The sequence below is a fragment of the Salmo salar genome, chromosome 24 (genome assembly GCF_965601325.2).
Source record: "Salmo salar chromosome 24, fSalSal1, whole genome shotgun sequence".
In the NCBI taxonomy this organism is placed as follows: domain Eukaryota; kingdom Metazoa; phylum Chordata; class Actinopteri; order Salmoniformes; family Salmonidae; genus Salmo; species Salmo salar.
In genome coordinates this window covers 6967680-6994773 of record NC_138314.1, presented here as the reverse complement: position 1 = coordinate 6994773, position 27094 = coordinate 6967680, and the positions used below count along the sequence as shown (strand labels likewise).

At 43.7% G+C, this 27094-nt stretch overlaps 1 protein-coding gene across 2 annotated transcripts in view; it reads left to right on the top strand.

Moving 5' to 3' along the window:
* Positions 1-27094, top strand: part of oxct1a (3-oxoacid CoA transferase 1a) — a 119730-nt gene that overhangs the window by 7710 nt on the left and 84926 nt on the right. For both annotated transcript variants that reach the window (XM_014171139.3, XM_014171140.3), the window contains exons 4-7: positions 17225-17360; positions 17510-17659; positions 17900-18006; positions 19249-19309. In XM_014171139.3, coding sequence (XP_014026614.3) covers positions 17225-17360; positions 17510-17659; positions 17900-18006; positions 19249-19309 — 454 coding nt within the window. The remainder of the gene's footprint in view (positions 1-17224; positions 17361-17509; positions 17660-17899; positions 18007-19248; positions 19310-27094) is intronic.

The window sequence follows — 27094 nt, the reverse complement described above, 5'->3', positions numbered from 1 at the left end:
CACGTGTGTAGGCTTAATGTGAAGCAGTGGGACAGACTGAATCCAAAAGTAGTTGTGAACTTGCTGCCAGAGTTATATTCTTGTCTCTTCGTTTACTCCATTTCAGTGTGTTAGTTTATAAAGAGATGACTTTGGAACATCCCAGACATACCACAGGAGCTGGATAAAATTATTCTGGCCATGCTAAGCTATGAAGAGGACATCCACCGAAAAACATTTCTCCTGCTGCTTGTTCTATGTGCCTCCCTCTATACTGTACCTAAACTGTTTGACAGAAACCTGAAGAACCAGTCATTTTAGACCAGGTTTCCCCAACTGGTGGACCGCAGGTGGTTTTTATTTGGCCCCATAGTTTTCTGAGCAAGAAAACATTTCATTGTTTTTGAAATTTTCATTGTTTGGTGTAAAAGACTGTAAAAACACCAGTAGATCAGATACAAGATTTACATTTTGGAAATCCGTTCCCAAATATTCCCACACATAATAGAGAGACACATCGTGATCATACAGTGAGGGGAAAAAAGTATTTGATCCCCTGCTGAATTTGTACATTTGCCCACTGACAAAGAAATGATCAGTCTATAATTTTAATGGTAAGTTTATTTGAACAGTGCGAGACAGAATAACAACAAAAAAATCCAGAAAAACGCATGTCAAAATGTTATAAATTGATTTGCATTTTAATGAAGGAAATAAGTATTTGACCCCTCTGCAAAACATGACTTAGTACTTGGTGGCAAAACCCTTGTTGGCAATCAGAGGTCAGATGTTTTTTTGTAGTTGGCCACCAGGTTTGCACACATCTCAGGAGGGATTTTGTCCCACTCTTTGCAGATCTTCTCCAAGTCATTAAGGTTTCGAGGCTGACGTTTGGCAACTCGAACCTTCAGCTCCCTCCACACATTTTCTATGGGATTAAGGTCTGGAGACTGGCTAGGCCACTCCAGGACCTTAATGTGCTTCTTCTTGAGCCACTCCTTTGTTGCCTTGGCCGTGTGTTTTGGGTCATTGTCATGCTGGAATACCCATCCACGACCCATTTAATGCCCTGGCTGAGGGAAGGAGGTTCTCACCCAAGATTTGACGGTACATGGCCCCGTCCATCGTCCCTTTGATGTGGTGAAGTTGTCCTGTCCCCTTAGCAGAAAAACACCCCCAAAGCATAATGTTTCCACCTCCATGTTTGACGGTGGGGATGGTATTCTTGGGGTCATAGGCAGCATTTCTCCTCCTCCAAACACAGCGAGTTGAGTTGATGCCAAAGAACTGCATTTTGGTCTCATCTGACCACAACACTTTCACCCAGTTGTCCTCTGAATCATTCAGATGTTCATTGGTAAACTTCAAACGGGCATGTATATGTGCTTTCTTGAGCAGGGGGACCTTGCGGGCGCTGCAGGATTTCAGTCCTTCACGGCGTAGTGTGTTACCATTTGTTTTCTTGGTGACTATGGTCCCAGCTGCCTTGAGATCATTGACAAGATCCTCCTGTGTAGTTCTGGGCTGATTCCTCACCGTTCTCATGATCATTGCAACTCCACGAGGCGAGATTTTGCATGGAGCCCCAGGCCGAGGGAGATTGACAGTTCTTTTGTGTTTCTTCCATTTGCGAATAATCGCACCAACTGTTGTCACCTTCTCACCAAGCTGCTTGGCGATGGTCTTGTAGCCCATTCCAGCCTTGTGTAGGTCTACAATCTTGTCCCTGACATCCTTGGAGAGCTCTTTGGTCTTGGCCATGGTGGAGAGTTTGGAATCTGATTGATTGCTTCTGTGGACAGGTGTCTTTTATACATGTAACAAACTGAGATTAGGAGCACTCCCTTTAAGAGTGTGCTCCTAATCTCAGCTCGTTACCTGTATAAAAGACACCTGGGAGCCAGAAATCTTTCTGATTGAGAGGGGGTCAAATACTTATTTCCCTCATTAAAATGCAAATCAATTTATAACATTTTTGACATGCATTTTTCTGGATTTTTGTTGTTCAAATAAACTTACCATTAAAATTATAGACTGATCATTTCTTTGTCAGTGGGCAAACGTACAAAATCAGCAGGGGGATCAAATACTTTTTCCCCTCACTGTATACAAATGTAAGCAAGGTCTGAAAGGATTATGTTTTAGTCAAATATTGTAACTGTTTAGGAGTCTTGCGCTCAATTTGCAGTCTACAAATTATTTCATCACATGGCTGAATATATTTGATGATCCCTGTTTTAGAGTGAAAAACCTTTGGGAATTTGAATGATATAAAATGTCTGGGTACAGGCCTATACCCGACCCAGATTAGACAATTTGATATGTTTACTAGTCAGACAACCGTCAGGAATCTGAGAAGGAATGTTTTTTTTTTTATAGGCAAAATAGAAAAGAAAATGATAGCAAACATAAGTTAAGAACTTGTAGTCTACTGTTCTCTGAACCCTGTGGAGTTCTTGTCCTTCAAACTCTGTCTGTCTCTGTCTGTTTCTCTTTCTTTCTCTCTGTTTAGATAATATTTTCAGTATAGTTTTAGTTTTTCAAACAGATTTCTTAATCATTTTGTTTCAGTTTACAAAATAGTTTTTTCATGATTCGTTTTGGTTTACTATAATAACCTGAGGTCCGTGAAGCCACTCAGTATATGTCTTTAGTGAACTGCTTATATGGGTCGGTCACAAGAACGACTGGTGACACATTGCTACCTGGAATTAAAAAGAATAGTTTTATTTACTGCATATCACTACTATTGGTTAACAACTGTCTCTGAGAGACTATTGTGACTGCTGGCCTGGCGCACTTCCCAGCCTTTTCTTTGTCAGGGCAGATGGGCTCATTAGTTTCTATGCCCTCTTGAGGCAACTGTATAAACCATTGTGACTGCTCTCAGCCCAGCAGTAGCTCTATCAGGCCAGTCTTTCAACTCCCAAGAACCAATGAAGTGGGCAACAGATATGCCTACACTACTTACAATATGTCAGGTTTCAATATATCTTAGAATGGAAGAAGGAACCCTGGCATAAACTCTCTCAACTTTTTTTGTGCCTGCAGCAGTCAGGCCAGCGGTAGCTGAAGCTGTATCTGTGTCTGTATGTTACTGTCTACGGCGCTGGTTTGGCTGTCTATCAAGAGGAGGTCTGCTCTCCTCTTCCTGTGACACATAGATGCTTTTCGTGGTAATCTGAGCCCTGTGGAAAACATAATGGAGTCGGTGAAGGGGGAAAACCAGGGCAGGCAAGGAGTTGGAAGAAAGGTGGGGAGGCAAGAAACTCTACAGAATGGGAGGGAGAGAGGGGGTGCAGAGGTTAATTTTATTCCCCCTAATGCGCTGCCTTTTCACTTTAGAGCAATTTCATAGTAAGGTCAACCTGAGCATGAAAAAACGAAAAAGCTTATTTCCTAATTAAACTACCTTCATATTTACCTTGAATGTGTGTATTTTGAAGTGAAGACTACATTTGGCCTTTACATTTGCGAAATTGAATGTTATTGTTACTAAGTAGGATGCAAAGTCTCAAAATAAGTATTCTCAGTCAACCCGATTGCATAGCTTTTGGCAACGGCTCACAGAACTTGTTTTGGTACTTACATCTGTCCCCCTGTGTTTCTGACTAAGTCGGAAGGTTAGTGAAACAATATCAAACAAATGTTTGTCCACTGAGTCCTAATGAAGAATAGAACGCTGATTTGGACAGGCAGTGTCACATCTAACATTTTTAAGGAAATGTTGTTATTGTGGATGCGTTTCGAGTAAGATTGTATGCAAAGCTAACTTTCATCAAGGGCTTAGGTGATATTGATTTCCTTTCTCTCTTTGTCAGTACTCGTTCTAAGCGTAATGGATGTGACTGTTAATTACACTTCATAACATGATCAATGACTCACTAGTCAGCATAACTCGATCATGATAGAATGTTCATGCCCTTCCTACTGCTTCCGAAGTGTGCTTATGTTAGCAAACAAGCTAGCGGCCAATCTTTATCTGTGTGTGATATATTTCGCGTGTTCATATGAACTGCAATCATGCATTGTTCTGCTAACTGGAGCATTGCATGTGATCACACTGCATAATACATCACATAAACATAATTAAGGTCTTAAATATCCATAAACTTTCACCGGTCATGCTGAGTTTGTTTACTTCCATGAGTAACTACGGGTACCCCACAGTGACAACATTGGTCTGTACCTGTGTCTGCCATGCTGCTTGTGAACTGCAGCTTTCAAGCCTCAGATGATTTACGATCTGACAAGAAATGTTTACGAAAGTGCAAACCCTGTGCCACTGGTAGGTTATAATTCCCATGAAGAAGTTTAACCCTTCATGGGAAAGACGTCAAGATATAGTAGGGATGAGTGAGGAATAAGTCCAGTTATCTCAAATACACCCATTTCATTCCCTTGTTTATCAATCCCTGATTCTATTATTAGAGGTATACACTGAATGGCCCCGGAGGGGATGCCTGCCATTTTACGGGCTCCTAACCAACTGTGCTCTTTTGTTAGTGATTTCGTGTTAACTTTTTTTTGTGCTTATTTTGTACATAATGTTGCTGCTACCTTCTGATATCACCGAAAAGAGCTTCTGGGCATCAGAACAGCGATTACTCACCTCAAACTGGACAAAGATGTTTTCTTTAATGAGTCCAATGCGAAGGATATACTGGGGGTGGAGGTCGGGCTGCCTTCTGTGAATTCGTAGGTGAGTGAGTAAACCTCCACTACCATCGGTTCTATTGGCCAACGTGCAATTATTATTCGTAGCCGTCTATATACCACCACAAACCGATGCTGGCACTAAGACAGCACTCAACGAGCTGTATAAGGCCATAAGCAAGCAAACAAATAAATGCTCATCCAGAAATGGCGCTCCTAGTGGCCGGGGACTTTAATGCAGGCCAACTTAAATCTGTTTTACCTCATCTCTACCAGCATATCACATGTGCAACCAGAGGGGGAAAAACTCTAGACTACCTTTACTCCACACACAGAGACACATACAAAGCTCTCCCTCGCCCTCCATTTGGCAAATCTGACCATAAATCTATCCTCCTGATTCCTGCTTACAAGCTAAAACTAAAGCCGGAGCTACCAGTGACTTGCTTAATACGAAAGTGGTCAGATGACGCGGATGCTACGCTACAGGACTGTTTTGCTAGCGCAGACTGGAATATGTTCCGGGATTCCTCCAATGGCATTGAGGAGTATACCACCTCAGTCACCGGCTTCATCAATAAGTGCATCGACGACGTCGTCCCCACACTGACTGTACGTAGATATCCCAACCAGAAGCCATGGATTACAGGCAACATCCTCATTGAGCTAAAGGCTGGAGCTGCCGGTTTCAAAGAGCGGGACACTAACCGGACGCTTATTAGAAATCCCGCTACTCCCTCAGACAAACCATCAAACAGGCAAAGCGTCAATACAGGATTAAGATTGCATCCTACTACAACAGCTCTGACGCTCGTCAGATGTAGCAGGGCTAGAAAACGAGTATGGACTACAAAAGGAAACCCAGCCCAGTGACATGAGCCGACCATATGAGCTAAATGCCTTTTTATGCTCGCTTTGAGGCAAACAACACTGAAGCATGCATGAGAGCACCAGCTATTCCGGACGACTGTGTGATCATGCTCTCCGTAACCGATGTGAGCAAGACCTTTTTAAACAGGTCAACATTCACAAAGCCGCGGGGCCGGACGGATTACCAGGATGTGTACTCAAAGCATGCGCGGACCAACCGGCAAGTGTCTTACTGACATTTTCAACCTCTCCCTGACCGAGTCTATAATACCTACATATTTCAAGCAGACCACCATAGTCCCTGTGCCCAAGGAAGCGAAGGTAACCTGCCTAAATGATTACCACATCAACCCCATCATCCCGGATACCTTAGACCCACTCCAATTTTCACACCGCCCCAACAGATCCACAGACGAATCAATCTCGATCACACTCTACACTGCCCTTGCCCACCTGGAACACTTATTTAAGAATGCTGTTCATTGACTACAGCTCAGCGTTCAACACCATAAGTGCCCACGAAACTCATCCCTAAGCTAAGGACACTGGGACAAAATACCTCCCTCTGCAACTGGTTCCTGGACTTCCTGACGGGCTGCCCCCGGGTGGTAAGGGTAGGCAACAACACATCTGCCACACTGATCTCAACACTGGGGTCCCTCAGGGGTGCGTGCTTAGTCCCCTCCTGTATTCCCTGTTCACGCACGACTGCTTGGCCAAACACGACTCCAACATTTTAAGTTTGCTGACGACACAACAGTGGTAGGCATAATCACAGACAACGATGAGACAGCCTATAGGGAGGAGGTCAGAGACCTGGCAGTGTGTTTCCAGGACAGCAACCTCTCCCTCAATGTGAGCAAGACAAAGGAGCTGATCGTGGACTACAGGAAAAGGAGGGCTGAACAGGCCCCAATTAACATCAACGGGGCTGTAGTGGAGCTGGTCGAGAGTTTCAAGTTCCTTTGTGTCCACATCACCAACAAACTATCATGGTCTAAACACGGCAATACAGTCGTGAAGAGGGCATGACAAAACCATTTCCCCCTCAGAAGACTGAAAAGATTTGGCATGGGGTCCTCAGATCCTCAAAGTTCTACAGCTGCACCATCGACAGCATCCTGATGGTTTGCATCACTGCATGGTACTGCAACTGCTCGGCGTCTGACCGTAAGGCGCTACAGAGGGTAGTGTGTACGTCCCAGTACATCACTGGGGCCAAGCTTCCTGCCATTCAGGACCTACACTACCGTTCAAAAGTTTGGGGTGACTTAGCTTTTCTTTCAAAAACAAGGAAATTTCACATTTTTCTGTCCATTTTAAAATAACATCAAATTGATCAGAAATACAGTATAGACATTGTTAATGTTGTAAATGACTATTGTAGCTACAAACGGCCGATTTAATTAAAAAAAAAATTAAATTTTTTTATTTATTAAATCGGCCGTGTGTGTGTGTGTGTGTGTGTGTGTGTGTGTATATATATGTGTGTGTGTGTGTATATGTGTGTGTGTGTGTGTATATGTGTGTGTGTGTGTATATGTGTGTGTGTGTGTATATATGTGTGTGTGTGTATGTATGTATGTATGTGTGTATATATATGTGTGTGTATATATATATATATATACATCCTGGAGCCAGTTCACTGGTGTTTTGTGGGTACTGTTTAATGAAGCTGCCAGTTGAGGACTTGTGAGGCGTCTGTTTCTCAAACTAGACACTCTCATGTACTTGTCCTCTTGCTCAGTTGTGCACTGTGGCCTCCCACTCTTTCTATTCTGTTTATAGACAGTTTGCGCTGTTCTGTGAAGGGAGTAGTACACAGCGTTGTACGAGATCTTCAGTTTCTTGGCAATTTCTCGCATGGAATAGCCTTCATTTCTCAGAACAAGAATAGACTGACGAGTTTCAGAAGAAAGTCCTTTGTTTCTGGCCATTTTGAGCCTGTAATCAAACCCACAAATGCTGATGCTCCAGATACTCAACTAGTCTAAAGAAGGCCAGTTTTATTGCTTATTTAATCAGAACAACAGTTTTCAGCTGTGCTAACATAATTGCAAAAGTGTTTTCTAATGATCAATTAGCCTTTTAAAATGAAAAACTTGGATTAGCTAACACAGCGTGCCATTGGAACACAGGAGTGATGGTTGCTGATAATGGGTCTCTGTACGCCTATGTAGGTATTCCATAAAAAAGCAACCGTTTCGAGTTACAATGAACATTAATAATGTCTACGCTGTATTTCTGTTCAATTTTATGTTATTTTATTGGACAAAGATTGTGCTTTTCTTTCAAAAACAAGGACATTTCTAAGTGACCCCAAACTTTTGAACGGTAGTGTATATACTAGGTAGTGTCAGAGTAAGGCCCAAAAAATTGTCAAAGACTCCAGTCTCCCAAGTCATAGACTGTACTCTCTACTACCGCACGGCAAGCGGTACCGGAGCACCAAGTCTAGAACCAAAAGGTCCTAAGATTCCGTAACATCTTCTTCTACCAAGCCATAAGACTGCTGAACAATTAATCACATGGCCACCCGGACAATTTACATTGACCCCCTCCATTTTATTTTTTCACTGCTGCTATGTGATGTCTATCTATGCGTAGTCACTTTACCCACACCTTGATGTACAAATTACCTTGACTAACCTGTACCCCCGCTCATTGACTTGGTACCGGTACCCCCTGTATATAGCCTCATTATTGTTACTTTTTATTATTTTATACTTTTAGTTTACTTCGTAAATATTTTCTTAACTCTTTCTTGAACTGCATTGTCGGTTAAGGGCTTGTAAGTAAGCATTTCACGGGAAGGTCTACCTACACCTGTTGTATTCGGCGCATGTGACATATTTAAATTTGATTTGAAATGCAGTTCTTGAGGAGAAACGACCACACAGGATTTGTGTACATCTTTCCAGACAAGGCTTAGATGGCGGCAGGTCAAGTTGTCCAGTCACTTTTGTCCTTTTGTGGACAACAGGGGGAGGAGGTACCATTTCATCGAGCATGCGCTGCCAGATTAAATGGTGTGAGATTAACACAAAGCATGAGTTTATATAAAAAAAAAAAGTTGAATTAAGTTTGAGTTTTTCAATGTTTATTCTGTTACTCGGTAGGTGTTTTGATAATAACATTGAATATTTTAAATAAAACATCAGTCTTTAATGATCTATAATGAAATTACTAAAATGTTGTGCATTTGAAATGGAGTGCAGTGTCATCATTTGCTTTCTGTCTTTTGGGACCCTGTCACATCCATAATGCAGAATGTCACATCCATAATAACATTTTCCTGTAGTGTTATGAAAGTCCATATATTTCTATATTTGAGGTATGCAGCACTTTAATTCGCAATGAAAATAGAGTTTTTCAATTAAAGAATTGTAAATGCATTTTTTAGCACATTTGTGCATTTAGGGTTGGTTAAGACAGGACCCACGAGTGCACTTTGATAGCCTATGCAATGACTATACAAGATACTGGGGATTTATTGGTTCTTTGAGGTACACTGCATTTTCAGATGACAACAAAAGTATTATTGTGAAGTTTGTTGAAGAAATCTTTTAATATATAAACACAATTTGCATAGTGTCACATCCAGAACGGTACATTTTCCTCTAAAGTATACAGTGCCTTTGGAAAGTATTCAGACCTCTTGACTTTTTCCACATTTTTGTTATGTTACAGCCTTATTCTAAAATCGATTTAAATGACTAACGAATCCTCAGCAATCCGCACACAATACCCCATAATGACAAAGCGAAAACAGGTTTTTAGAAATTTTTGCAATAAAAAAATAAAAGATGCCTTGCTATGAGACTCAATTGAGCTCAGGTGCATCCTGTTTCCATTGATCATCCTTGAGATGTTTCTACAACTTGATTGGAGTCCACCTTGTGGGAAATTCAATCGATTGGACGTGATTTTGGAAAGGCACACACCTGTCTATATAAAGGTCCCACAGGTGACGGTGCATGTCAGAGCAAAAACCAAGCCATAAGGTCGAAGGAATTGTCTGTAGAGCTCCGAGACAGGATTGTGTTGAGGCACAGATCAGGGTAAGGGTACCAAAAAATGTATGCAGCATTGAAGGAACCAAGACTCATCCTAGAGCTGAGCGCCCGGCCAAACTGAGCAATTGGGGGTGAAGGGCCTTAGCCAGGGAGGTGACCAAGATCCCGATGGTCACTCTGACAGAGCTTCAGAGTTCCTCTGTGGAGATTGGAGAACCTTCCAGAAGGACAACCATTTCTGCAGCACTCCACCAATCGGGCCTTTATGGTAGAGTGGCCAGACGGAAGCGAATCCTCAGTAAAAGGCACGACAGCCTGCTTGGAGTTTGCCAAAAGGCACCTAAAGACTATCACCTGAATACCAAGCGTCACATCTGGAGGAAACCTGACACCATCCCTACGGTGAAACATGGTGGTGGCAGCATCATGCTGTGGGGATGTTTTTCAGAGGCAGAGACTGGGAGACTAGTCAGGATCAAGGGAAAGATGAACGGAGATGGATCCTTGATGAAAGCCTGCTCAGGACCTCAGACTGGGGCGAAGGTTCACCTTCCAACAGGACAAAGACCCTAAGCACACAGCCAAGACAACGCAGGAGTGGCTTCGGGACAAGTCTCAATGTTCTTGAGTGGCTCAGTCAGAGCCCGGACTTGAACCTGATTGAACATCTCTGGAGAGACCTGAAAATGGCTGTACAGCGACTCTCCTCTCCCCACCCAACCTGACAGAGCTTGAGAGGATCTGCAGAGAAGAATGAGAGAAGCTCCCCAAATAGAGGTGTGCCAAGCTTGTAGCGTCATACCCAAGAAGACTTGAGGCTGTAATCACTGCCAAAGGTGCTTCAACAAAGTTCCGAGTAAAGGGTCTGACCACTTATGTAATGTGATTTTTAAGTTTAAAAATTTTTTTTTCTAAAAACCTGTTTTTGCTTTGTGTGTGTGTGTGTGTGTGTGTGTGTGTGGATTGATGAAGGGGGGACTATTTAATCCATTTTAGAATAAGGCTGTAACCATAAAATGTGGAAAAAGTTGAGGGGTATGAATACTTTCCGAATGCACTGTATATGATACTTTTATATTTTCATCATTGTTGTTTTTGTGTGTAGCCAAGCCTTACCTTCACAGTGGCTATTCATATTTTACCCTAAGACTTTGAGATTCACAGACCTTTGCTGATGTGTCCATTCTCCCAAAAATGCCTGTCAATTTCAGTCACATCCATAACTAAGTTTTGCTGTTCCGTTACTTCAAAGTGGTATTACTTAGAATTTTGTAACACTTCCCCTATAGGGTTCTACAAATATACAATAACATTTTCATTTATGCTTGATAAGTCAATTCTGTGAGATATTTTGTTTCTCATTTTGTGTGCAAAAGTCACATACATAACATTGGCATTGCCCTTTACTGTCATACACAAACATTTATAACAAATATAATTTCATGCTGTTATAGTAGATTGTTGCACTTTGTTAACTTTCACAGTACCTGACTGACAGAGCTGTTAACACACACTACGGTAGTTTGACCTTCATTCATTTAGGATTACTTGCGTAACCCCGGTTCTATGAGAATATGAGGTAATATGTGTCACTTATGGGATACGCCTTTGGGCAGGTCACGAGCTCGAAGTGTCCAATCACACAGCATCTGTTGGAGACAGACAGGTTGAGTGGCGAATGATTTGAGCCCCTCTCTTCAATAAAGGGAGCCACTTGCCCACCAACTGGTCATCCTCAAGCATGCATCACTTCCTTGTGCTTTTGTTATCAGGGAAAAGCAGTGACACATCTCACTAATAGAAACCTAAGATCTGCTTCTAATACTCGTTTCGATGTGTCACTTATGGCATATTGCCAACTCCTGTAACGCAGACATGCTCTCCGAAGCCAGGGTTGTTCCAACAGCATCACCATTCAGAGGCTCCCAAACTAAAGACAGTATACGCCAATGAAGGTGCAGTGATGTCCAGTTGGTAAAAGGGTGGCCCAACATGCCGCCTCACAAAGAGGTTAGCCTTACCTTTGGTGGAGTGAGCCCTCAGGCCCTCCGGGGGCTATAAACCCTTGCTATTATAAGCCAATATAATAGCCTCCACTATCCAATGGGATAGCCGTTTATGAGAGAGGGGCCGATCCTTGCAGGGGATACGAACACAAAGGGTTTGTACTCTTACGCCATGCTCTGGACATAAACGGTGGAGATGCCCTTCCGTAGAAGTGAAGGGTGGCGTTTGGAAAGCCATAAGCTCTAAAGCGAGACAATCGTAATTGCCGCTGATCTTAGGCATAAAGGCAGGGTTACGTAACCACGAAACCCAGGGCAAACTCTAGGCACGAATGGTGGACAGTGCATGCAGCTCAGTCACTTTGCAGATGTAATGGCAATGATCAAAGCCGTCTTGAAGGATTGATATTCAACTTGGCGCTTTCCAGCAGCTCAAAAGGTTGCTGTGAAATCACCTCAAGCACAATAGACAGGTCCCAGGATGGGGATAAAGGCTTGGAGGCTTGAAGACTGGGCGTAAGCGACGTGCTCCCTTCATGAAACGACATACCAGAGGTTGTTTCCCTTCCTGTGTATTGTCGAAGCCTATATGACAGGCTGAGATTGTGGTTGGAAAAACCTTGACAGTTCATTGTTTCTGGTCACACCACTTTTCACAAACGCACAACATGTATCTACAGTTGAAGTCGGAAGTTTACATACATCTTAGCCAAATACATTTAAACTCGGTTTTTCACAATTCCTGACATTTAAATCCTAGTAAAATTCCCTGTTTTAGGTCAGTTAGGATCACCACTTTTTTTATTTTAAGAATGTGAAATGTCAGAATAATAGTAGAGAGAATGATTGATTTTATTTCAGCTTTTATTTCTTTCATCACATTCCCAGTGGGTCAGAAGTTTACATACACTCAATTAGTATTCGGTAGCATTGCCTTTAAATTGTTAATTAACTTTGGTCAAACGTTTCAGGTAGCCTTCCACAAGCTTCCCACAATAAGTTGGGTGAATTTTGGCCCATTCCTCCTGACAGAGCTGGTGTAACTGAGTCAGGTTTGTAGGCCTCCTTGCTCACACACGCTTTTTCAGTTCTGACCACATATTTTCTATGGGATTGAGGTCAGGGCTTTGTGATGGCCACTCCAATACCTTGACTTTGTTGTCCTTAAGCCATTTTGCCACAACTTTGGAAGTATGCTTGGGGTCATTGTCGATTTGGAAGACCAATTTGCGACCAAGCTTTAACTTCCTGACTGATGTCTTGAGATGTTTCAATATATTCACATAATTTTCCTTCTCATGATGCCATCTATTTTGTGAAGTACACCAGTCCCTCCTGCAGCAAAGCACCCCCACAACATGATGCTGCCACGCGCTTCACGGTTGGGATGGTGTTCTTCGGCTTGCAAGCTTCCCCCTTTTTTCCTCCAAACATAATGATGGTCATTATGGCCAAACAGTTCTATTTTTGTTTCATAAGACCAGAGGACATTTGTCCAAAAAGTACGATCTTTGTCCACATGTGCAGTTGCAAACCGTAGTCTGTTTTTTTTCTGGCTGTTTTGGAGCAGTGGTTTCTTCCTTGCTGAGCGGCCTTTCAGGTTATGTAGATATAGGACTCGTTTTACTGTGGATATAGATACTTTTGTACCTGTTTCCTTCAGCATCTTCACAAGGTCTTTCACTGTTGTTCTGGGATTGATTTGCACTTTTCGCACCAAGGTCTCTAGGAGACAGAACGCGTCTCCTTCCTGAGTGGTATGACGGCTGCGTGGTCCCATGGTGTTTATACTTGCGTACTATTGTTTGTACAGATAAACGTGGTACCTTCATGCATTTGCAAATTGCTCCCAAGTATGAACCAGACTTGTGGAGGTCTACAAGTTTGAAGGTAGGCCTTGAAATACATCCACAGTACACCTCCAATTGACCCAAATGATGTCTATTAGCCTGTCAGAAGCTTCTAAAGCCATGACATCATTGACAACTTAGTGAATGTAAACTTCTGACCCACTGGAATTGTGATACAGTAAATTATAAGTGAAGTAATCTGTCTGTAAACAATTGTTGGAAAAATTACTTGTCATGCACAAAGTAGATGTCCTAACTGACTTGCCAAAACTATAGTTTGTTAACAAGGAATTTGTGGAGTGGTTGTAAAACGAGTTTTAATGATTCCAACCTAAGTGTATGTAAACTTCCGACTTCAACTGTATATAGTGAGCACGTAGAAGGGCAAGCCTATCGAATTCAGATTTACCCTCTCACGGGCCAGGCCCAGAGGGCAATGGGTTCTGGGTGAAGGCGGAAAATCCCCTTGTTTGCGTGGGTCAAAAGATGGTAACGGCAGTTGCCAGGGCTCGGCGTAAAGTGAGAGGAGAATGTCCACTAGCCAGAGCTTCCCTGGTCATCAAGGGGCTATCAAGGAAGGATAATCCTTGTTCCCTTACTCTGTCCAGAGTGGAGGGAAATCAAGCATAGAGGAGGAAAAGCGTAAAGCACCACCCTTCAAGGGTGTGCCCGCACATCCAGTCCCAGTGGTGTGTATCATGCTACAGCAAAGAACAATGCACAGTGTGTGTCTTTGTGCAATGCGAATAGATATAAAATCTGGGTCACCATCTGGGGGTGCAGTCTCCAATCCCTGTATAGGGGATTCCCTCTGGACAACAAGTCCACTCCCACATTCAATACGCCTGGGACATGAGTCGCACATATTGAAAATAGTTGTGCCCTGCTCCACAAAATATTCTTGACAGTTAGTCTGTGTAGATGCAAAGAACAAGTGCCAACCTGGTGGTTGATGTGTGCCACCACAGTCATATTGTCTGCCTTTACCAGGATGTGACCATTTTGACGGCAGAGCGGAAAGTGTGTCAATGCATGAAACACTATCATCAGTTTGAGGTGTTTGTGATCGAGAGGCTCTTCTAGTGACAGAGAGCTGAAAGACTCTCTATTTTTTTTAACAATTTTTTTCCCCAAAATTCTTGATGTCCAATTGGTAGTTACAGTCTTGTCCCATCGCTGCAACTCTCGTACGGACTCGGGAGAGGTGAAGGTCGAGAGCCCTGCATCCTCCAAAGCATGACCCCCGCCAAGCCACACTGCTTCTTGACACAATTCTCGCGTAACCCGGAGTCTGTGGACACTTATCTATTGATTGAAGTTCCATAGTGGATATAGGCGATGGGTTTAAACCCAACGCCGAAAATCTCATTCTCATTGATCCTTGCGGTACAACTGAGATGGTAAATGCCATCAACCCCAGCACTCGGAAACCCGTACGGAGTATGACAGAGTGCCCCCTGTTGGGCAGGGAGAGGTACCGTCGGAATGAGGGGTACCAGGGGGCACTCTGGGGTTGAGTGAGACCCCCCCCCCAGTCTTTCCTGTGAGCAGATGCATAAAGATGAGCCGCTGCATGAGGGGCAGGGTTTAAGGAGCACAGATGTGCCTCTTCCCCCATTGGGTGAACGGGTGGGGGGGGGGGCAGTTCTGTGCTCAAATCGAGAGGAGGCAGTTCAGGACACTGATTGACCCTCTCTGCCGCTGGGGACGTACTCCTAGGTCGGACATCCCATCTTTCCCCGTGGGAGAAGTAGATGGGTGGGACATCTGTGGAAGCATCAGAGAGCTTCCCCCTCTGTCGGCCTCTGATAGGAGAGCTGAACTGTGGATTCACAGCCTGCTACGTCAGTGGGAGTTTTGCATTACTGAAAAACCTGGTACTAGCTTTTTACCCACTCCCTCCCTCCCACCGAGCCTTTGCTTTTGGAAGGTGAGACCGGGTTGCCACGTTACCCAGATCTGCTGGGCAAGCAGAAGTTAATGACTTCGCCTTCCTTCTTACGAAGTTCGCACTTTGGTCGCATGTCGGCAACAGAAGGCCCAAACAGTTCCTTTTGGCATGATAGGAGCGTCGAGGAAATCTGCCTTTTCCTTTTCTGAGGCTGGACAAGTCAAGCCACAAGGCTTTCTCCCCCACCACTGCAAGGCTCATGACGCTTGGATGGCGCCTCTAGAGGCCCGTAGGTTGAGATCTTCAGCGACGCACATCTCGTTCCATAGGTACTGGTTGACCTTTGCCTAAGACAATGCCCATCTCTAGTAGCAAATCGGCCTCGTAAGCCAACAATAGGGACATTAAGTTCAACCCCCGTACTGAATGTGCCACAGACACGTAGACCTTATGGAATATGGAGACGGTGAAGTGCTTCGTCTTTCCAGGGAGGGGTTGGGGTGGTTAGCCAGTGACCACTGGCAGTGACCAGTGACCACTGGCTAACCACCCCAAGGCTTGTCGAAGCCTTCCTCCTCCATGCCCTGAATGTCCATGCCAAGAAAGTGCCTGGTTTGGCCATTGCTGGACAAAGGCTTGTCCCAGTTGTGTTTTCCCTCTGTCACGCATGCTGGGGCCGCTGGGCAAAGTCGCTTTCCCGGGATGGTGCGAGAGGGGAGTGTCCTCCCGTCGAACTCGGGGTTAGTGAGTGCTGCTTTAGCCTGCTATGCCCCGAGGCAGATGGTACACAAACAGTGAGTGTCCTTGCCTGATTGCTTAGCTCCACATGGACAAGGGTGCTCCGGTAATGGGGCAGTGGCAGGCGCCCTGTGAGGGGTAGCAGGCTCCATGGCTCAGAGAAATCGTATTCTTTGAGCAAAGTGTAAGCTACCGTCGCGCTGTGAAGTAAGGGCGGTCAGTCTTGTCAACACAGCACAGTTGAATGTGGGTTGAGCTAAATGCGAGAGTATAGCTAGCAATTCTACCCTTGCAGGTGGAAAAGCTAGTCTTGTGGAAACTTATCCGGGTTAGCTAAGCCTTACGGCGAGAGCTAGCCCATTCTGGTGTCGTTAGCTAGCTTTCCAGTTAGCTAGACGCGAGATGGGAGCTAGCAATATTACCATGTTGCAGCTAGTAATGCTGGTGTGATTAGCTTGCCTTACGGTGAGCTAGCCAGGTTAGCTTAAGCCTTGCGGCGAAAGCTAGTCCTTTGTTAGCGTGGTTAGCTGGCCTTACAGCAAGCTAGCCAGGTAAGCTAAAGCATTGCAGCGAGGGCTAACCAAGTCTCGATTGCTAGCCATGTGACGTTAGCTACAATGGGGACTGACGAGTAGAAAATGAATTCTACTCAAAGCAAAATCTTCCTTTCAGTCAGTACTCAACACTATCGACAGGAGCTGAGGTCCTACGTTCGGCAGCTTTAACCTCACGGTTCGCCTGAGAACAGTTCAATAGGAAGACAGGAATCTAGTCGTGCTGAGGAGAGCTTCTTGTGAACGCAGTGACTTCCGCAAGAGGCCATAATGATCAGTTGGCGGGCAAGTGGCTCCCTTTATTGAGGAGAAGAGCTCACCTCATTTGCCACTCGACCCATGTCTCCAACAGAAGCTGTGTGATTGCATACTTCAAGCTTTTGACTCACCCTAAGGTGTATCCATAAGTGACACATCGAAATGAGTATTAGAAATAAAATCCAACAAGCATTTTTTTTGTAAAATGTTGGGAATAATTAGAATCTACCTGGGTAGGGTGTGAGTATGTGGTGCAGCATACCCTGAGGAGCTGATGATCTGTTTGCTCTCTCTGTAGGCTGGTGTGTGTGTGTGTGTGTGTGTGTGTGTGTGTGTGTGTGTGTGTGTGTGTGTGGTGGGGGGGGGGGGGGGGGGGGGGGAACCTGTGTGTGTTCTCTCCCTGCAGGGTGGATAACTTTGGGTTGGGTCTGCTCCTACAGACCAAACAAATCAAGAGGATGATCTCCTCCTATGTGGGAGAGAACATCGAGTTTGAGAGACAATACCTGTCTGGGGAGCTGGAGGTGGAGCTAACGCCACAGGTGACACGCACGCACATACCTCCTTGCTTCACTAGGTTATCCATTCGAGTTACTCGAGGTCATATACATTTGTTGTGGAGGCTTGGAATGTCCAGGTTCAGTGATTTTGAGTAATGATCCAATTGATGACCCTGACCTCTCTCCCCCAGGGTACCCTAGCAGAGAGGATCAGAGCTGGGGGTGCGGGTGTTCCTGCCTTCTTCACGGCTACAGGCTACGGTACCCTCATCCAGGAGGGTGGCTCCCCCATCAAATACAACAAGGACGGAACTATCGCCATCGCCAGTGAACAGAGAGAGGTCAGACCCCAGCCTCTACCACCATGTGGTTTCTAGCACCACATTCACCACATCGTGACACAAAGACACATCTAATGTTATTGCATCAAATTGTTTTTCTCACCTCTTGTCTGTTTTCATCACACAATCTGCCTATACTGATATGGCGCACTAGCCTCTGTAACCACACTCAAAATACTGTCATGTCCAGCAGTCTTCTAGTCCATCTCTTGAGCTGCTTGCTGTGTTGTTGTTTGGCAGGTGCGGGAGTTTAATGGAAGGCACTACATCCTGGAGAAGGCCATCACTGGAGACTTTGCTCTGATCAAGGCCTGGAAGGCCGACAAGGCCGGGAACGTAATCTTCAGGTAGCTACCAATACATTCACTCGCTCTAACATGTCTGTCAATCACTTATTTTTGGGATAAAGGTTACCTGATATCAGGGCAAGCTACTTCCTCCTACCCTTGAATCCTTGCACAAAGCATAGGCGCTTATTTACACCTTAAGTCTGCTGTCACTAAGACTGTAAAGCTGTTGAAGAGATGAGGTGCATCATTATTTCAAAAAAGCCATCAGCGTAGTATTGAGTAAATGTACATTATGTAATACATATCCATTTGACACTAAATATTTACCCAAGCCACTGTGATTTAGGCCACTGCTTGTCCCAGGACAGGTTTAACCCTTTCTAATCACCTAGTGATGTTTCCACAATAAGCAAAACTCCGGGCCTGCAGGTCGCTCTGTGCCATATGGATTGCTGGTAGGATATTAACTTTTAGGCTCAGTGACTGAATTAAGATGTTGACACTACACAGTTTAAAGAGACTGAACGTTCTCCAGAAAAGCTGTAGAAAATTGAAATTACGTCTGACTTAAAGGACTTTTCTTCTTAGTTCCCTTGTCTGTCAGTATGTGAGAAGAACATTCTCTCGGTCCACATAAAAACAGGCCCGTATTGTTTTTTGACCCTGAATATTTACTCTCCTGTACACTGAAAATAAGTGATAGTAAATGCAATTCAATTGGTCACCACAAGAGCGCAGTATCTACTTTGCAATAAACAATCCCCCTTTGATTTCACAGGCAAAAACAGGCAATGTTGAAATGACTGTTGCACGGTTCATGATTGCTCTATGTTGATGCTGTAACTCATGTTATAAAACCTTCCCTATCGCGCCGGGCCGAACAACACCATTTACCTGTGATTGTGTTCATGATACTGCACTGCCTGTTATGCCTTAATGCTTAATTGACTTATTGTACTTCCATTCCATTACTTCTCTGTGCCTGCTTTCTTGTATTGCTCCCTTGTTGCCTCCCTCATGAATGCTTGTTAGCTAATGTCATCTCTTTCTCTCTCTCTCTCTCTTTTTCTCTCTCTCCTCTCTCTCTCTTTCTTTCTTTCTTTCTTTCTTTCTTTCTTTCTTGCTCTCTTTCTTTCTTTCTTTCTTTCTTTCTTTCTTTCTTTCTTCTTTCTTCTTCTTGCTCTCTTTCTTTCTTTCTTTCTTTCTTTCTTTCTTTCTTTCTTTCTTTCTTTCTTTCTTTCTTTCTTTCTTTCTTTCTTTCTTTCTTTCTTTCTTTCTTTCTTTTCTCTCTCCATGTAGGAAAACAGCCAGGAACTTCAACCAGCCCATGTGCAAGGCAGCCAAAGTCACCATTGTAGAGGTATGAGCCATGTCCCTGGCCAAGATAAAGCAAAGCAGTTTGACACATACAACAACACAGAGTTACACATGGAGTAAAACAAACATACAGTCAATAATCCAGTAGAATTTTTTTTATTTTTTTTTTTTTTTTTTTTTAATCTTTATTTTAACAGGGAAAACAGACTGAGACCTGGATCTCTTTTACGGCTGTGCCCTGTGTAAACATGTTGACATGTACAGTTTTAGGCATACAGACAAGAACATTTCAAACATACAAAACAAAGACACAATTCAACAGAAACAATCACAGACAACATCATATTGATCCTCCATAACATTTTTTAAATGGGCAAGGGACACCAGAGTGTCTAACTTAAGTTGGATCTGCAGTTTGTTCCATAAATAAGGCGCAAAGGAACTAAAGGCAGTCCTACCCAACTCTGGAGACCGCAGGAGTCTGTAATGTAATCCACATCTGTGATCTGGTTTTAAAATGTGTATATCTAGTGGAAATTAATGATGATATATATGGAGGTAGTCTATATACAATGTGAGCAAATGAGGTGAGGGAGGTAAAGGCAAAAAAAAGGCCATGGTGGCGAAGTACATACAATATAGCAAGTAAAACACTGGAATGGTAGATTTGCAGTGGAAGAAAGTGCAAAGTAGAAATAGAAATAATGGGTTGCAAAGGAGCAAAATAAATACAGTAGGGGAAGAGGTAGTTGTTTGGGCTAAATTATAGATGGGCTATGTACAGGTGCAGTAATCTGTGAGCTGCTCTGACAGCTGGTGCTTAAAGCTAGTGTTTCCAGTTTCAGAGATTTTTGTAGTTCGTTCCAGTCATTGGCAGCAGAGAACTGGAAGGAGAGGCGGCCGAAGGAGGAATTGGTTTTGGGGGTGACCAGTGAAATATACCTGCTGGAGCGCGTGCTACAGGTGGGTGCTGCTATGGTGACCAGCGAGCTGAGATGAGGGGGGACTTTACCTAGCAGGGTCTTGTAGATGACCTGGAGCCAGTGGGCTTGACGACTAGTATGACGCGAGGGCCAGCCAACGAGAGCGTACAGCGCACATTAAGAAATCAGTCATATGATTTCAGCTGTGTCTGACTAGAGCATGGGTAATGGTTGTTTAATAGTTGCGTTATAATGTAATAGCTGTTTTATATCAAATAAGAATGTGTTCTTAACTGACTTGCCTAGTTATATAAAGGTTAAATAAAACATTTTAAATAAATATCTGACCCTTTCAGTAGGATGGCCTGATTGAAAGTCTAGATTCCACAAGTTGGCTCAGTCTTCTGGTATAATGTCAACAGCAAGGTACTCGACATAAAGAGTCTGAATACATGAGTTGGGGGTCACAGAATGTTGTATGGTCCAGTGTTCCCACATGGTGGCTTTCAGCCAGTCCTTCTGCGGTCACGGCTAAAAACTGGGTTGTCCTGAGAAACATTTTGTTGGTCAAAAACCTTTAGGTGGGGCATAGTGCAAAAACGTTTAGTAATACTCCTCTAGTAGTCTGGCCTCTCTCTCCATTAGTGTGATACAGACTGGGCTGGGGCTTTGTGTGGTTACGTTACTGCTCTTTCGTTTCTCAAAATCAATGTCACATGGTTAATCCTAAAAATTGGTATTAAAATGATACAAATCTGAAAGTTCAAATTTCACTAATGCCAAGCACCAGCCTCTGCCATATGGACACATTGATACACTGTGATCCATTGGAGGCTAAAGAAATGAGCGCATGGAACTCAGGGATAGCATAGGCCAATGCAGCAGTAGGCCTATAACGTCCATCATCAACTAAGTAAAATGAATAGGCCAAAAGCCGACAAATTAAAAACAGTAGAAAATATCCTGATGGAAATTCAGGTTCTTTCAATATCATTCACCTCTCTTCTCCACCTGTCTGCCTCCCTTTCTATCTGTCTTGACTTGAGCCATCGCTAGTGAAGTGCAACATTGATTTAATACAATCAACTGGATCTGGCCTGAAGCTGTTCCTAGTTAACTTGCAACATTGTATCAATAGTCTATTCTGGACCCTCAGAGTTTCCAGCAACAGTGAGCTCAGGGACAGACAGCTGTTTATGCCTAAGGGAAAAATTTTCAGGTATTTTATGACATTTCCACTGGATATATGGGATCATCAGATCATGATATTTTGCTCTTTCACGCTGAGGCTTGGTGATTATTGAGGCCTGGATAGTGTTGGAAAGATTTTTTTATGTGAGGAACTATTATCATTGAAATGGATGTTAAAAACAGACTTTGTTGACTTACTGTGTGAGGTGAAGAAAAAATGAGTGTTGGAGGTGGTGAGTTAAGACAATCCAGCAGGTCAGGTACTTCTATGCATGCTCTCTCAACATTATTAGCACAGAGAAACCAGACACATGCTTATTGCTCACATGGAACCCTCCAAACAAAAGACAATGAAATAAAGGACAACTCGTAAATGATGGTTATGAAATAAACCAAATCTTGTTTCTCACAAGTGTAGCAGGTTGTGAACTCTGCAAAAACTATTTCCCCCCCGAGAATGAGAACAGTAAATTACTATAGCCTAATTAATACAGGCATTAACAAATGAATGTAACCAAATGACGGGGATTAACGGTACATCTACTAGGCCTACTGGTGACATATGTAATGGGGAATTGATAAAAATAAACAGTCCAAAGGCAAACAATTCTCATAGTGAAACAATGAATTTGCAAGAACTGGCGGGAGACAGCTGAGTGCATTCTGGAGAGAGACGAGCCATATCTTAGCAACACCCCCCCCCCCCCTCTTCTTCTTGTCTCAACATTTTAAAATATACTCAAGACACATTATCTTTACACATCTTTTAGATGCTTTTCACTGACAGCCGCAACTCAATTATGAGCTAGGCCATTTGCCAAATGAGCTTCCCAAATAGGCATAGGCCTACGTGTTTGTTAGGCCTAAGTCATGCTCTCTAGTGAAGTATTTTGAATTATTTTATTTAGACAGGTATAATTATATCATTTTAGGAAAAACCTCAACTTACTTTTGTGGAAGCCAGCAACTGAACAGTGCACTGTGCACACGCCAACTTTACTTTCCAATTCGCAAATGGCTGCATAAAACCTATATACATTACCAGTCAAAAGTTTGGACACACCTACTCATTCCAGGGTTTTTCTTTATTTTTACTATTTTCTACATTGTAGAGTAATAGTGAAGACATCAAAACTATGAAATAACACATGGAATCATGTTGTAACCAAAAAAGTGTTAAACAGATCAAAATATATTTCAGATTCTTCAAAGTAGCCTCCCTTTGCCTTGATGACAGCTTTGAGCATTCTCTCAACCAGCTTCATGAGGTAGTCACCTGGAATGCATTTCAATTAACAGGTGGGCCTTGTTAAAAGTTAATTTGTGGAATTTATTTCCTTCTTAATGTGTTTCAGCTAATCAGTTGTGTTGTGACAAGGTAGGGGTGGTATACAGAAGATAGCCCTATTTGGTAAAATACCAAGTTCATATTATGGCAAGAACAGCTGAAATAAGCAAAGAGAAACGACAGTCCGTCATTTCTTTAAGACATGAAGGTCAATCAATGCGAAAAATGTCAAGAACTTTGAACGTTTCTTCAAGTGCAGTCACAAAAACCATCAAGCGCTATGATGAAACTGGCTCTCATGAGGACCGCCACAGGAAGACCCAGAGTTACCTCTGCTGCAGAGCACAAGTTCATTAGAGTTGCCAGCCTCAGAAATTGCATCCCAAATAAATGCTTCATAGAGTTCAAGTAACGGACACATCTCAACATCAAATGTTCATACTGTGTGAATAAGGCCTTCATAGTCTAATTGCTAAAAAGAAACCACTACTAAAGGACCCCAATAATAATAAGAGACTTGCTTGGGCCAAGAAACACGAGCAATGGATGTTAGACCTGGTGGAATTCTGTCCTTTTGGTCTGATGAGTCCAAATTGGAGATTTTTGGTTCCAACCGCCGTGTCTTTGTGAGACGCTGAGTAGGTGAATGGATGATCTCCGCATGTGTGGTTCCCACCATGAAGCATGGAGGTGTGATGGTGTGGGGGTTATTTGCTGGTGACACTGTCAGTGATTTATTTAGAGTTCAAGGCACACTTAACCAGCATGGCTACCACAGCATTCTGCAGCGATACGCCATCCCATCTGGTTTGTGCTTAGTGGGACCATCATTTGTTTTTCAACAGGACAATGACCCGATACATCTCCAGGCTGTGTAAGGGCTATTTGACCAAGAAGGAGAGTGATGGCGTGCTCCATCAGATGACCTGGCCTCCACAATCACCCAACCTCAACCCAATTGAGATGGTTTGGGATGAGTTGGACCGCAGAGTGAAGGAAAAGCAGCTAGCAAGCATATGTGGGAACTCCTTCAATACTGTTGGAAAAGCATTCCAGGTGAAGCTGGTTGAGAGAATGCCAAGAGTGAAAAGCTGTCATCAAGGCAAAGGGTGGCTACTTTGAAGAATCTCAAATATAAGATGTATTTTGATTTGTTCATCACTTATTTTGGTTACTACATGATTCCATATGTGTTATTTCATAGTTTTGATGTCTTCACTATTATTCTCAATTTAGAAAATAGTAAAAAATAAAGAAAAACCCTTAAATGAGTAGGTGTGGTCAAACTTTTGACTGGTAATGTGTAGTGATGAGATGCTCATGTCTCCGCCCTAATGGGAGTCATTGTCCCAAAGGTGGGAAGGCAGGCAAAAGCTTAGGTCTGCATATTAAGCCCATAGAAACCCGTTGGGCTTATTCTGGACATATTTAGGTGAGAGTGAGCCCTCTCGTGTCGCCTCTTCCTCTCTGCTGAAACAATCTCGCCGTAGAAAGCATCCGAGTGAGCGAAACAGTGCCCCTCTGTCTCACTATATGTAGCCCATGTATCGAATGCTGTCTGGCTAAAAAGAGTATGATATGCTATACTCATTTTGTCCAGACAGCATCAGATTCATGGGCTACATATAGTGAGACAGAGGGGCGCTGTTTCGCTCACTCGAATGCTTTATCTGAGATTAATGGGTCTTTCTGTTGGCGTGTGTCCCGGTCAAATAAATGATCAATATTTTATTTGGATGTGCAAGGAAGTACGGTAGGGCAGGCCAGGCCCCATAATGCCTGCCCATAACGCCGGTCCTGTCTCTGGGTCATGTATAGCAGTAAGCTCTGATAACATTGATCAACCCCCAGCCCCAGACTGGCTATAAACTTGCTGTCACCCCCGTCTCCAAACTTACGATGGCTGACATAAATCCCCTGCCCCACACCTTGGGCTCGCTGGTGATCTAAACCGTCTTAGTCATAAAATTGAGAAGAAAGTCTGTTGGAATAGCTGGGTGCTCTGGGCTAGATTTATGAGCTGGGAGAGAGAAGCGCTTTCCTATATTTCATTAGACATTTTTAATGTACTTCTCTTTTTCAATTAAGCCAAGGCAGACATTAAAGAGATTTATCATGCTATAGAGTGCAGTGAGCTGGAGAGCTGTCTCTATTCAATGCAAGCAGCATATTTTCTAAGTTAAGGAGGTAAAAGGGGTATTAGCAAGGTCAATGAGGCCAGTCCAGTGAAATGCTGAAACTACTGTCTGTATACAAGTACATTTTACAATGGTTTATTACACCAGGTACTCAAAGTCCTTTAGGCTACATTGTATGGAGGGAAACTCCCTTCATTCACTACACAAGTATAGCACTCACATGGCTTATATGTATGTATGTATGTGTGTGTGTGTGTGTGTGTGTGTGTGGTGTGTGTGTGTGTGTGTGTGTGTGTGTGTGTATGTATATGTATATACCTATATGTATACATATGTGTGTATGTATGTATGTATATGTATATACCTATATGTATACATATGTGTGTATGTATGTATGTATATGTTGATGCTTTGTCAATGTGTGTTATGTGGGTGTGCGCACGCACGTGCATGTGTGTTCTCTTGAGTCCTCTAAATAATACACCCGTTGAGCGGGAGAAGAGGAGAGATTCAGGCTGCTGGGGACGTAATTGCATGTTTAATCATGGACTGTCAGCTTCAACCTTTAGGCGTCTCAACCATCTGTGCAGAGTGTCTGTGTCTGAGCTGACGGACCTGGACAACATCTGATCCAGCACTACCTTTACTACTATCTTCCATGGTGTTATTGACCCCCATGCTGTGGCTGATGTGGCACACTCAGTCAGATTATTATGACTTTATTATTATGGACTTTTTATCGAATTGGGGTAGGAAATGTCTCTCTCACACATTATTTCTCTCTCACTCACACACATACATCTCTCTCTCAATTCTATTCAATTCAAGGGGCTTTATTGGCATGGGAAACATATGTTAACATTGCCAAAGCAAGTGAGGTAGTTAATATACAAAAGTGAAATAAACAATAAAAATGTACAGTAAACATTACACTCACAGAAGTTTCAAAACAATAAAGACATTACAAATGTCGTATTATGTATATACACTGCTCAAAAAAATAAAGGGAACACTTAAACAACACATCCTAGATCTGAATGAAAGAAATAAGCTTATTAAATACTTTTTTCTTTACATAGTTGAATGTGCTGACAACAAAATCACACAAAAATAATCAATGGAAATCCAATTTATCAACCCATGGAGGTCTGGATTTGGAGTCACACTCAAAATTCAAGTGGAAAACCACACTACAGGCTGATCCAACTTTGATGTAATGTCCTTAAAACAAGTCAAAATGAGGCTCAGTAGTGTGTGTGGCCTCCACGTGCCTGTATGACCTCCCTACAATGCCTGGGCATGCTCCTGATGAGGTGGCGGATGGTCTCCTGAGGGATCTCCTCCCAGACCTGGACTAAAGCATCCGCCAACTCCTGGACAGTCTGTGGTGCAGCGTGGCGTTGGTGGATGGAGCGAGACATTATGTCCCAGATGTGCTCAATTGGATTCAGGTCTGGGGAACGGGCGGGCCAGTCCATAGCATCAATGCCTTCCTCTTGCAGGAACTGCTGACACACTCCAGCCACATGAGGTCTAGCATTGTCTTGCATTAGGAGGAACCCAGGGCCAACCGCCCCAGCATATGGTCTCACAAGGGGTCTGAGGATCTCATCTCGGTACCTAGTGGCAGTCAGGCTACCTCTGGCGAGCACATGGAGGGCTGTGCGGCCCCCCAAAGAAATGCCACCCCACACCATGACTGACCCACCGCCAAACCGGTCATGCTGGAGGATGTTGCAGGCAGCAGAACGTTCTCCACGGCGTCTCCAGACTCTGTCACGTCTGTCACGTGCTCGGTGTGAACCTGCTTTCATCTGTGAAGAGCACAGGCCGCCAGTGGCGAATTTGCCAATCTTGGTGTTCTCTGGCAAATGCCAAACATCCTGCACGGTGTTGGGCTGTAAGCACAACCCCCACCTGTGGACGTCGGGACCTCATACCACCCTCATGGAGTCTGTTTCTGACTGTTTGAGCAGACACATGCACATTTGTGGCCTGCTGGAGGTCATTTGGCAGGGCTCTGGTAGTGCTCCTCCTTGCACAAAGGCGGAGGTAGCGGTCCTGCTGCTGGGTTGTTGCCCTCCTCCGGCCTCCTCCACGTCTCCTGATGTACTGGCCTGTCTCCTGGTAGCGCCTCCATGCTCTGGACACTACGCTGACAGACACAGCAAACCTTCTTGCCACAGCTCGCATTGATGTGCCATCCTGGATGAGCTGCACTACCTGAGCCACTTGTGTGGGTTGTAGACTCCGTCTCATGCTACCACTAGAGTGAAAGCACCGCCAGC